Source organism: Callorhinus ursinus, unplaced genomic scaffold (assembly GCF_003265705.2).
Source record: "Callorhinus ursinus isolate GAN/ISIS: 27379988/994484 unplaced genomic scaffold, GSC_fseal_2.0 scaffold3, whole genome shotgun sequence".
Taxonomy (NCBI): domain Eukaryota; kingdom Metazoa; phylum Chordata; class Mammalia; order Carnivora; family Otariidae; genus Callorhinus; species Callorhinus ursinus.
Genome location: NW_027397065.1, coordinates 35,433,465 through 35,445,740, shown reverse-complemented (window position 1 = coordinate 35,445,740; position 12,276 = coordinate 35,433,465). Strand labels below are relative to the sequence as shown.

At 42.2% G+C, this 12,276-nt stretch overlaps 1 protein-coding gene across 5 annotated transcripts in view; it reads left to right on the top strand.

Moving 5' to 3' along the window:
- Positions 1 to 12,276, top strand: part of TENM2 (teneurin transmembrane protein 2) — a 1,506,090-nt gene that overhangs the window by 1,450,939 nt on the left and 42,875 nt on the right. For all 5 annotated transcript variants that reach the window (XM_073890196.1, XM_073890205.1, XM_025867075.2 and 2 more), the window contains 2 exons: positions 5,675 to 5,850; positions 7,343 to 7,578. In XM_073890196.1, the coding sequence (XP_073746297.1) occupies positions 5,675 to 5,850; positions 7,343 to 7,578 (412 nt within the window). The remainder of the gene's footprint in view (positions 1 to 5,674; positions 5,851 to 7,342; positions 7,579 to 12,276) is intronic.

The following is a 12,276-nucleotide window of genomic DNA, read 5'->3' as shown; positions in this document are numbered from 1 at the left end:
CTCCCTCCTTTATTTTAATCCTTACCACTTGTTACCATCTGACATACTCTATATTTTAAATCATGGTTTATTTTTGCCCTGTCCATCATGTGTACATCATGGAGGCAGGGATTTTCATTCATTTTGTTCTTAGTCATGTCCCCAGTGCCTTGAACAATGACTGGCATGTAATAGGCACTCAGTAAATACTTGCTTAATGAATGAGTCAAAAGTGCCCCTTTAGCCCCACACGGGCCAAAGCTGCAGTGGTTCCACTGAGTGGTCTTTGAGATCCCATTACTGGAACTCATAGCTCCTTGCAACTATGTGTAGACTTATTTGCAAAGAGACCTAAATCTGAAGATACTCCATGGGCAAGTAAGCACAGCTGTAGGAAACTCACTCTTCTTTGACAAAGAGAACATAACATGTTTTTCTTCCTGTGACCCCTGAGATCCTGGCCTCAAACCCAATCCTCTGTTCCCCAAAAGTAGAATCTCCAGTTTCCACTACAGTTCTCATAAGGAAGCACGGCACCAGGAACCATCATACGTGTCCAGGTGCTTTGGAATTAAATCTTTGCCTGGATCCCAGGTCATGGAACTCCTCATACAGTCCCTGTTCGGCTGCAGGAGTTGAGGATATTGTCTCGTACCAAGTACTCCATTAGGCGCCCCATGTGCAAACACTTAGAAGTGTTTATTTTATTTTATTTTATTATGTTATGTTAGTCACCATACAATACATCTTTAGTTTTTGATGTAGTGTTCCACGATTCATTGTTTGCATATAACACCCAGTGCTCCATGCAGTACGTGCCCTGCTTAATACCCATCACCAGGCTAACCCATCCCTCCATGCCCCTCCCCTCTAGAACCCTCAGTTTGTTTCTCAGAGTCCATAGTCTCTCATGGTTCGTCTCTCCCTCCGATTTCCCCCCCTTCATTTTTCCCTTCCTTCTCCTAATGTCCTCCATACTACTCCTTATGTTCCACAAATAAGTGAAACCATATGATAATTGACTTTCTCTGCTTGACTTATTTCACTTAGCATCATCTCCTCCAGTCCCATCCATATTTTCTTATTTATATTGAGGTAAAATTGATATATTTGTTTCAAGTGTACAACATAATGATTTGATATTTGTATATATTGTGAAGTGATCACCACTCTAAGTCTAGTCAACATCCATCATTTTACAGAGATACCAAAAATGTTCTTCTTGTGATGAGAACTTTTAAGATTTATTCTCTTAGCAGCTTTCAAATATGCAGTACAGTATTATTATCCCCATACTGTACATTACATCCCCATGACTTATTTATACCTGGAAATTTGTACCTTTTGACCCCCTTCCCCCATTTTTACCTATCTCCCATTTCAGGTAACCACCAAGATGTTCTCTGTGTCTATGAGCTCAGGTTATTTTTTCAAGATTCCACATATAAGATCATACGGTATTTGTTTCTAACTTATTTCACTTAGCATAATGCCCTCAAGGTCCATCCATTTTGTCACAAGTTGCAAGATTTCATTCTTTTTATGATCGAGTAATATTCCATTGGACATTTAGGTTGTTTCCATATCTGGACTATTGTAAAGAATGCTGCAGTGGACATGGGGTTCAGATATCTTTTTGAGTTTGTGTTTTCATTTTCTTTGGATGGATACCTAAAGTGGAATTGCCAGATCATGTGGTAGTTTTATTTTTAATTTTTGGAGGAAAGTCCATACTGTGTTCCATAGTGTTTACATCAATTTATATCCCCATCAACAGTGTGCAAGGGTTTCCTTTTTTCCACATCCTTGCCAACACTTCTTATTTCTTATGGTTTGGTAACAGACATTCTGATAGGTGTGAGGTAATACCTCATTATGGTTTTTATTTGCATTTCCCATTGATTAGTGGTGTTGAGCACCTTTCCATGTACCTGTTGGCCGTTTGTGTATCTTCCTTGGAAAGGGTCTATTCAGTTCCTCTGTATATTTTTTAATCGGGTTGTTTGCTTTTATGCTATTGAATTGTATAAGGTTTTTTTATATTAACCCTTTATCAGATATATGATTTGCACAAATTTTCTCCCATTCAGTAGGTTGCCTTTTCATTCTGTTGATGGTTTCCTTGGCTGTTCAGAAGCTTTTTAGTTTGATGCAATCCCACTTGTTTATTTTTGCTTTTGTTGCCTTTGCTTTTGGGGTCAAATCAAAAAATTGCCAAGACTTATGTCAAGGAGCTTACCACCTAGGTTTTCTTCTAGTTTTATGGTTTCAGGTCTTTAAGGTTTTTATCAATCTGAATAAATTTTTATGTAACGGTCCAGTTTCATTGTTTTGCATGTGGCTGTCCTGTTTTCCCAACACCATTTATTGAAAAGACTGTCCTTTCTCCGTTGTATATTCTAGGCCCTTTGTGATAAATTAAATGAGCATATGTGTGTGGGCTCCCTATTATATCTGGGCTTCCTATTCTGCTCTATTGACCTGTATGTCTGTTTTTATGCCCATCCCATACTGTTTTGATTACTATAGCTTTGTAATATAGTTTGAAATCAGGGCGCATGATGCCTCCAGCTTTGTTCGTCTTTCTCAATATTGCTTTGGCCATTAGGAATCTTCTCTGGTTCCATACAAATTTTAGGACTATTTGTTGTTTCTGTGAATAACGCCATTGGAATTTTGTTAGGGATTACATTGAATTGTGTGGACATTATGATTCCTCCAGTCCATGAACGTGGAATTTCTTTCATCAATGTCTTATAGCTTTCAGTATAAGAGGTCTTTTACCTCCTTGATTAAATTTCTTACTAGGTTTTTTTATTCTTTTTGATGCAATAATAAATGGGATTGTTTGTCTTTCTGCTAGTTTGTTATTAGTGTATGGAAACAACAGATTTTTATATAATGATTTTTGTATCCTGCAACTTTACTGAATTTATTGGTTCTGTTTCTATATGTAATATCACACCATCTGCAAACAGTTACAGTTTTACTTCTCTCTGATTTGGATGCATTTCTTTTTCTTGTTTAATTGTTCTTTTTCCTGATATTAGAGGAAAAGCTTTCAGTTTTTCACTAGTGGGTATGATGTTAGTTGTGGATCTGTCATATATGGCCTCTATTATGTTGAGGTACATTCCCTCCATACCCACTTTGTTGAGAGATTATTATTATTAATGAATGTTGAATTTTGTCAGATGTTTTTCTGCATCTGTTGAACCATCCTTGCATCCCTGGAATAAATCCCACTTTCAAGGTACTGTTGAATATGATTTTCTACATTTAATTTAAATATGAATACGATTTGAGTATTTTTGCATCTATATTCATTGGAGATATTGGTCTGTAATTTTCGTTTGTTGTCCTTGTTTTGGTAGCAGAGTAATGCTGGCCTCAGAAAATGAGTTTGGAATAGTTCCCTCCTCTTCTATTTTTTGGAAGAGTTTGAGAAGGAGTGCTATTAATAAGTCTTCGAATGTTTGGTAGCATTCACCAGTGAAGCCATCTGGCCCTATAGTTTTGTTTGTTGGAATGCTTTTGATTACTGATTGAAACTCCTTAGTAGTAATCTCTTATGATCCTTTGTATTTCTGTGGTATCAGTGGTAACATCTCCTTTGGTTTCTGATTTTATTCAAGCCCTCTCATCTTTTTTTCTTGGTGAGTCTAGCTAAGGCTTGTCAATTTTATCTTTTAAAAAAAAAAACAGCTTAGGGCACCTGGGTGGCTCAGTTGGTTAAGCAACTGCCTTCGGCTCAGGTCATGATCCTGGAGTCCTGGGATCGAATCCTGCATCGGGCTCCCTGTTCGGCGAGGGGCCTGCTTCTCCCTCTAACCCTCCCCCCTCTCATGTGCTCTCTCTCTCTCTCTCTCATTCTCACTCTCTCAAAATAAATAAATCTTTAAAAAAAATTTTAAAAAGCTTAGTCTCATTGATCTTTTGTCTTTTTATTCTCTATTTCATTTAAATACCTTTTGTTTCTAATCATAAAACATGAAAGTCAGACATTGGTTGGTTAGAAATAATTCCTAAAATATGGGAACATACAAACACATGCAGAAAAACTATCGTTAATGTTGAGATGTCTGTATTTTGAGAGACTTTCTTCTACATATACTCACTTTTCACCCCTGTATACTATCAGGGAACATATTCCTGTGCTCCACTCTTTCCACTCAATAATATATACATTTTTTTTCACTCTAACGGATAGAAATCACTGTCATCAATTTTGATGACTTTAGAGGTTTCTACTTTTAACAAATCTCTGATGAATGACCATTTAGGTTATTCTAATTTGTCACTCTTAGTAAATAACATCTTTGGACACCTGTCTGAGAGGCAGTTTCTTTAACAGAGAAGAGGACAAAAAGCAGTCCCTTTGACAGGGAGAGCCTGAGTCCCATCCATGTTTACCTGGAAAGCCCTGATGGTGTAACCACTCTAATGTAGTATCTGCACCACTCATTGCCTAGTGCTCGGGGCAAATGATGAGGATAGAGCCAAAAGCTGGGCTCCCCGCTCAAAGTTCTCCCCTCCCCACCCCCTTTGTCCAACTGGTCATCCAGCTTAATGTTCTGTTCTCAGCTTTCAAACATCCCCAGAAGCAAAATTTCTTATCACATTTTCTCAAATCACTTACCAGGTCTGCATTCCTTTATTCTGAAACCATTTGCCAAGCACCATCCATATTTGCTTTTTTTTTTTTTTAAGATTTTATTTACTTGACAGAGAGGGAACACAAGCAGGGGGAGAGGGAGAGGGAGAAGCAGGCTTCCCGCGGAGCAGGGAGCCCCATGCAGGGCTCGACCCCAGAGTCCTGGGATCGTGACCTGAGCTGAAGGCAGATGCCCAACAACAATGGAGCCACCCAGGAGCCCCCATATTTGCTTTTGTAGTCCTACGTGACAAAGTCAAATAAGCCACCATGGTTCTGTTCACTGGCTGTCCCACATGCTATACAAGCTCCAGTCTCCATCACTCAGAACCCACCAACTTTGTCCCCAGTCCAGAGGGACACACCTAGAGGCCAAGTAAACTACTTTCTTTGCTCCCCCTTCCTCCCCTCTCTAGTAACATCTCATCTGGGGAAGCTCAAGTCTCTTTCTTAGGGCCTATGGAGGGCCCAAGCTTTCTGATTACAATGTGGGGAAATATTCTACCAAGTGGAACAGCAAGGCTTTTTGCTAAAGGAGGTGGAAAAAACTCCACAGTTTAAGAGAAGAGTAAAGATGATGTACATAAAGAAGAAGGACCCAATCTCAGGCAACTTTCTAGCAACAGAACCGATCACTGGTATACCTAAACTTGGGTGCTAAGGCCAAGTGAGTCAGTGGGAAAACAGTCTAAGAAGGCTGCTTGGGGTGCTGTGGTTGGTTTGGGGCTATAAAAGCAGAGAAAGGGGTATAGGCGGCCAGACCGGCTATGCTTAAGCCAAGGCATGGAGGTGGCATTTGGCCCAGGCTGACTGTCCAAGTCTATGAAGTGGCAAGTGGGATGAGGTTATAGGAGTATGTAAGAGCAAGGACATAGATGGTCTCCAATGCCAGGTCTTGCTGATTGTGACAAGGAGCCTCAGTGTGATACACTACCCAGCCACTCCAACATCCATTCTCTCTGGCCCTTGTGTGGTTCTGAGTGGTGGGAAAGTCTTTGGCTCCAGTAACTGCGCTTCCAAACCTGTGTGTCTGTCCTCCAGCTATGACCACGAGGGCCGCTTGACCAATGTGACACGCCCCACGGGGGTGGTGACCAGTCTGCACAGGGAAATGGAGAAATCCATCACCATTGACATTGAGAACTCCAACCGTGATGATGATGTCACTGTCATTACCAATCTGTCTTCAGTGGAGGCCTCCTACACAGTGGTACAAGGTAAGCCCCCCGCCCACTAAACTCACCCATGGACCCCAGCCAAGCCTGGGAGGACTTCCAGAGACTGGGAATACCCATTAGCTTGTTATTTTAGTCAAGTGTCCACAGCAAACAAATTCTACAAGAGGTCAGTCTTGTAGAAAATGACTTAATCAGATTCAGGAGAATGTCACCTATACTAAATGAAATGTCTAGAGCTTTGGGAATGTCTACATACTTATCTGAAAATGTCAGTTGTCGTCCCCACTCACTCTTACCTTTCCATCATCAGCACTCCCCACCAACCCAACACATAGAGGTACCTTCTCCAAGGCCCTCTATCCTTTTGGGTTCATCTCTTCCTTTTTTGGCCCATTCTGATTCTTCTTCCAAGCACTTGTTTGTTGAATTGATTGTCCTGGAATCAGAGCCCTTTAGCAATCTCTTGCCAAGACCGGGATCTCAAAGGTTTCTGACCACCCCATAGTTACTAGTGCTGTTTGACATGACACACAGTCCAGGACAAGCACAGGAGCTGGCAAGAAAAGGAATTGTGCAGATTAATTTTTCTTTTAATTAAGATATAATGTCAGTGGGCTAGCCCATTGTCAGAGGATAAAAGTGTCCTCTCGGTAGATAAATGGTGACATTTCTGGACTATTATCCCACGACAGAGCCTGTTTCAATGACTCTATTTCTGCTCTGCCAAATGATTAATGATGTAGATTCTGTCTTTCTGCATGATGGCTACAGTTTCAGGAGTGACAGATACACATTTGCTCACTATCCCAAAAGCCAGCGTCTCAGAAGCCAGCCAAGCTGGACTCCTTTGCCCAAATAATCAGGAAGCAATATATCTGGAAAAGGAGTTTCACATTTCCTTCCTGGAACTTTTCGATAAGGAAAAAGGTCACAGGTCTGATTGACTAGTGTAGCTTTCCTTTGGGAAGATAAAAGCATGTTATCAGCACCCACTAGCTCAGTCTACCTTATGCTGTTTGAATCTCTTCAGAGTTCTCTTGAGTAGAGGTGGCATCATGGTGGAGTCAGCAGCAGAAGCATGAAGGGCAGGAAGGTTGCTTTTTCTCTTGATCTGATCTGTAGCTAGACCATCAACTTCCAGGTTAGATGGTAGGCAAAAGGAAAAAAAAAAGTCTTTTTTTTTCCCCTTTAAGATAAAATATATATGTTAAAGATTAGGGATTTGATTGACACAAATTGTGTAGGCAATAGATATCTTTAAAGGTACTATTAATAGTCTTCAGTGAGTAGAAGAAAAATATCACAGCATAATTATTTCTGGAGTGCCACATATTAATAATGTTTAACTTTCCACGGATCAGTAGCATCTCTGCTACTCACCTTAACATTGTATGTGTGCTAATTGAAGGCAGCCTTAGACTGACAGCTGCAAAGTACCATGGAAACCTGTAAAAATAGGGGTTCTGTTCTCTTACGATTAACAGAGTGGATAATTTCTTTCCCTATCCCCACCCCCACTTAATTTCTCCAGATCAAGTGCGGAACAGCTACCAGCTCTGTAATAACGGTACCCTGAGGGTGATGTATGCCAATGGGATGGGTGTCAGCTTCCACAGCGAGCCCCACGTCCTAGCAGGCACCATCACCCCCACCATTGGGCGTTGCAACATCTCCCTGCCCATGGAGAATGGCCTCAACTCCATTGAGTGGCGCCTAAGAAAGGAACAGATTAAAGGCAAAGTCACTATCTTTGGCAGGAAGCTCCGGGTAAGTGGTTCCACCCCATCTGTCACCTCTAAGTGGTAGGGGATACACCCTTTCCTCAGGAGCTGAGGCAATTTCCCAGGTCCCAAGCCTCCATTACTCCTTTCTTCCATGGGAAAGACAAGTCTTTCTCTCAAAAGATAGAAGCCATATCCCTTTGGGAAAAACAGTGTCTGTTTCCTAGGAGAGAACAAGGTGGGGATTTACCTTACGCTCTAGCTTGGGATAGCTTCAGTCTTCTTGTCACACTTGCCATCTTCTCCCTCGACCACTCTTTGGCCAATTCAACAAAAACTTGGTGTCTACCGCACGCTGAGTAATGTGATGAATACAGGAAGAACAAAAATTTTATAATGTACTCTTTACCCTCAAGGAGTTAACAGTCCAGTAGAATATATAGATGCAGGATAATCCAGTGGGTTAAGTGAGTGGAGCATCAGGGCCTGGATGGAATCACAGAGGAGGAGATATCACCCAGCCTAAGGTGATCAGGGAAGGCTTCCCAAGAGGAAATCACAAGCAAACCATGGTAGAAAGTTTTAACCAACCGTAGCTTCCCCAGACTAGGCAGCTTATCCACAAAAAAAGTAACACACAACACTCATTGAGGACTTTCATAATACAAGTTCTATGTTAAATGCTTTACTTATTTTCAACAGCCCCACTGGGGTACTTACCTCTGTTTTTCAGATAAGGAAACACAGGTTCTGGGAAGCTACAGAACCTGTCCAAAGGCACCATGGCTAGAAAATGGCACAGCCAGGACACAGTCCCAGTTCCATCTTTGTTTCTGGCTCACTTGCCAATATCCTTAACCACCAAGCCCCACAGCTTCTGGATTAAATTCATATTCATCCAGATAATCTGGGTCCTGCCCTAGTCACTTATCTGGCACTAGGAGGGACCGATTCTTAACATCATGCTAACCCCTTCCCCAATGGCGGGGAATCCTAGGGATCCCAGTCCTCATCAAATTTAGCACGTATTTACTGAACACCTACTATAAGCCAGCACTGGAGATCTATATGGCACCCCAGGCAAAATCCCTACCCTCCTGCAGCTTACCGTCAGGGGTGGGGAAACGGACAAGAGGGGCAGATAGTCAGTACACTAGTAAGTAACTAAAGTAACTGCAGATTAAGATGAGTGTTGGGATGAGGGTAAATGGAGCATGACAGGGTTTAACCACTACTTTGGAATCACACTTGGGTAATAACTTTGGCCTGTTATTGAGTTGAAATCCCCCCAACCCCCGGTGTAGGCTACCTCCCGGCAGGGCCAGGCCACTCCATATTAAGATTCTGCCTTTGTCTAGTTGGAGCTTCATTCCTCACATTAGGTTATCAGCGGTCTCCCATGTTTTTCTTCCTGTGCTGGTATCTGCAAATTCCTAAAGACAAAAATGAAATGAGATTAGTAGCTAAATCCTTAATGACTGGATTTCAGGGCTGTATAATTGATTTTTGATATGCTGCACTGTAGAAGTTGATTATAAGTAGTAATCTTGCTTTTTCTCTGATAAATCAGTTATGCATTTTGACTAAGTTTTCAAAATAAAGATAAATGTGGCCCTAAAATAAAATGGCTATAATCCCAACTCTGAATATTAAAAATCTTAATAATGATACTTGTGGTAATTAGCAGAAGTTAGGCACGCAAGTCTTATAACTGAATTTCTGCCAGGGTTAGATTTGCTGGCATCATGTTTATGCAAATCAAAACACAGCTTTATCTATCAACACCTCAACATTTAATTGTCTGGTGTTAGTTCCTGTAACAATAATCACATATCCATTTAGCTCTCTTAAATGAAAATCACTATGAGATTATAACAGGTTGAGTGGACTGAAAATGTAATTTGAAAATGAGGGAGAAAGCCTGGAATTTATTTGCATCTCATTTATTTTAATTCAATTCATAAATTGTTTAGTGAATGAAATAAAAGCAACTCCTGGAAATTGCAGGGGAGCAATTGGAAGAAGGTATAAAAGAAAAGTGGAGCGTGCTGTGGATGAAGAGAACTGGGAAGTGTCCTTTTAGTCAGGTTCTCCGTGAGCCCAGGGCAGGGAGGTTTGCAGCCCCTAAACCACCAAAGGTACCTGTGGGTCCGCATAGGGCAAGCAGGCTCTTCTCTCCTCAACTCCAGTGCTGACATCTCTTTTCCCTCTATCTTGACTTCCATTGTCAAATGGGGCTGTGAAGTTTTTCATTCATTCCTTAGGGGAATGCTACATTTTACAACTGTCATCATTTTCCTGTGTATAACTAACTCGTTTGTGTTTTTTTACTTTCTCTTGGATTTAAGTCTCCTCTCTATTTGGGCTGCAAATTAAACCAATATTATACATTTTTTTTAAATAACATGTTTGCTAAGTGCCAACTCTATGCCAAGCACTATGGAGTGAGTAGACTAGAAAGAGAGAAAGAAAACTAAATGCTTGCCAGCATGGAGAAGACAATGTGAATCGTGTGGTGTAAGCTGTAACAGAGGCAATGTTACAAGGAAAGCGATAGTGGGTTGTGTCAGGAGAGATAACAAATAAGCCCTACAATCTCAGGAGCTTTCCACATCACAGTGCAAATAAGGCAGGCGGCTCGTCCTCATGGTGACTCACTGCGGTTGCTGTCTTGCAATCCCACCACAGTAGGCAGATGACCTCTAAAGTTGCTCTGGAAGGACAAGGGGGCTGAGCAAGCAGAGCTCGGCATGGCCTGCATCACTTCAACTGAACCTCAAGACAGCCTAGGAGACGTTGTCTTTCCGAGTACCTAGGGAAAAAATAAATGAAAGAGTTGGTGAACACATAGCAGGGTCTCTACCACCTCGATCAGGAAGAGCTTCACAGAAGAGTTGGAATCAGTTCTGAAGAGCAGTAGGAATTAGCCTGGCAAAGATATGGGGAAGGGGTGATCAGATCAGAAATGTTGCCTGTGAAGCAACAGAGAGGTCAAAAAGGGGAAGAGCATTTCAGGAAACCTTAACCAGTTGGGCCAGAGGGAAGGCGAATGTGTTACACTGTGGTACAGAAAAAGAATGCATCAGCCAAAGGCAGCACATGGAAAGGAATAAGGAATATTTGGCTAGGCTGACATTTATCCAGAGGACTGTAGGGAGGGTTTCCAGGGTTTAATTAGCGGAGTGATATGTTGGGATATGTAGTCTTAGGAAGACCTCTCAGGCTTCCTCAGGTGTGGAGGAAGATAGATCAGAAGGGGACAAGACAGGAGGAGAGGGATAGCCCAGAAGCAATTGCAGTAATCCAAACAAAGAACTAAATCACTAACAGTAAAGAGAGAAAGAAGAAGGAGGGAGGGGTCTGAGAGATACCTTAGCACACCCAATTAACAGGATTTGACAAGTAGCAAGGTTGCTGTATCAGGCTCTCCTTTTGAGGCTCCCTCCCCACAATCATATGGACTGGGAAACCAAGTGGCTGTCTAGGCTCTGTGAAGGAGAAAGGCTGGAGACTGAACCCCAAGACAGACATGTGACATTCTGGCAGCCCCAGCCCTGCCTCTTGGAATGGGGAAAAAAATGTTGCTCCTCCATGAAAAGCAGGGAATTTGCAGCGAATCTGTGGTGCAGCAACAGGGGATATCGAGCCTTGAAGCAAGCCGACTTACCTCTCCCAGGGACCATCAAGCTTCTAGGAGTCTGGCCAGTTGAGTGATGTGAGGACCCAAGGCTGAGCCTCCCTAGAATTCAGAAGAAACCAAAAATTCCAATGAAACTACCAGGATAGACCAGTTTCCCAGTGAAATTCTAAACCTTCTTCCAGCAACCCAGTCAGGGAGGAACGTGTCGGCAGCATTTCCATATAGGCTGGTGAAATGTAAGATGGCGGACGGATAGCCCATCAAAGAACCACATCCTTCCACCAAGAGCTTTATGATGCTTTGGCAAAATTTAGAGTATTAGTGTCTTCTTCCCAGCCCAAACTCAATGTGAGAATAATTTTCATTATGTCTCCCAAGGACGCCTCAAGGAATTTCATTTGAAAGAGTTTTTTCCACTCCACTCCTTTCTCTGTTCTCCCTGGCCTTTCAAAAACACACGAAACAGTTGCATCAGGGCATCTGTAAGCTCCATGAGCACAGGCACCACCTCACCACTCTATCTATGGTGACAAGTGCCATGTGATAGGCACTCAGACAACACGTAAGCAGGGAAAAGGGGATGACCATGCCTCTTTAAGGCTCCTCCTTAGAAGGTGCACGTATGTGTGAATTCCTCCCCCCAAACTCACCCAAAGCAGGCATGAGTTCACAAACACATTTCCCCAGTATCTGTCAGGAATCTTGCCACTGCAAAACACAGGAAGCCCACTCAGACTAGCATAATAAGAAAGGGCATTCATTGTCTTGCCTAATGGGCCCCCACAAGTCCAAATGATGTCATCAGGTTGACACCTCTTTCTTTTTCTCTTTCTCATGGTCCCCTTCCATCCCCCAGCATTACTTCTCTTGGCAGTTAGCCTAATTTTCTCCCACAGTAGACCAGTGACCTCGTCACATGGGGGAGTCAGGCAGAGTTGGCCAAAGGTGACTTCAGGCTGACATCAGCTTAGCTTAGTGAACCCAGAAAAACGGATCTCCCACATCACTTACATTTAAAAAAAAAAATCCCAGGTGACCAACTTGGTACAGATGCAAATCTATGATTGGCCAGTACAAGGTCACATGGGAACGCATGTATCTTAT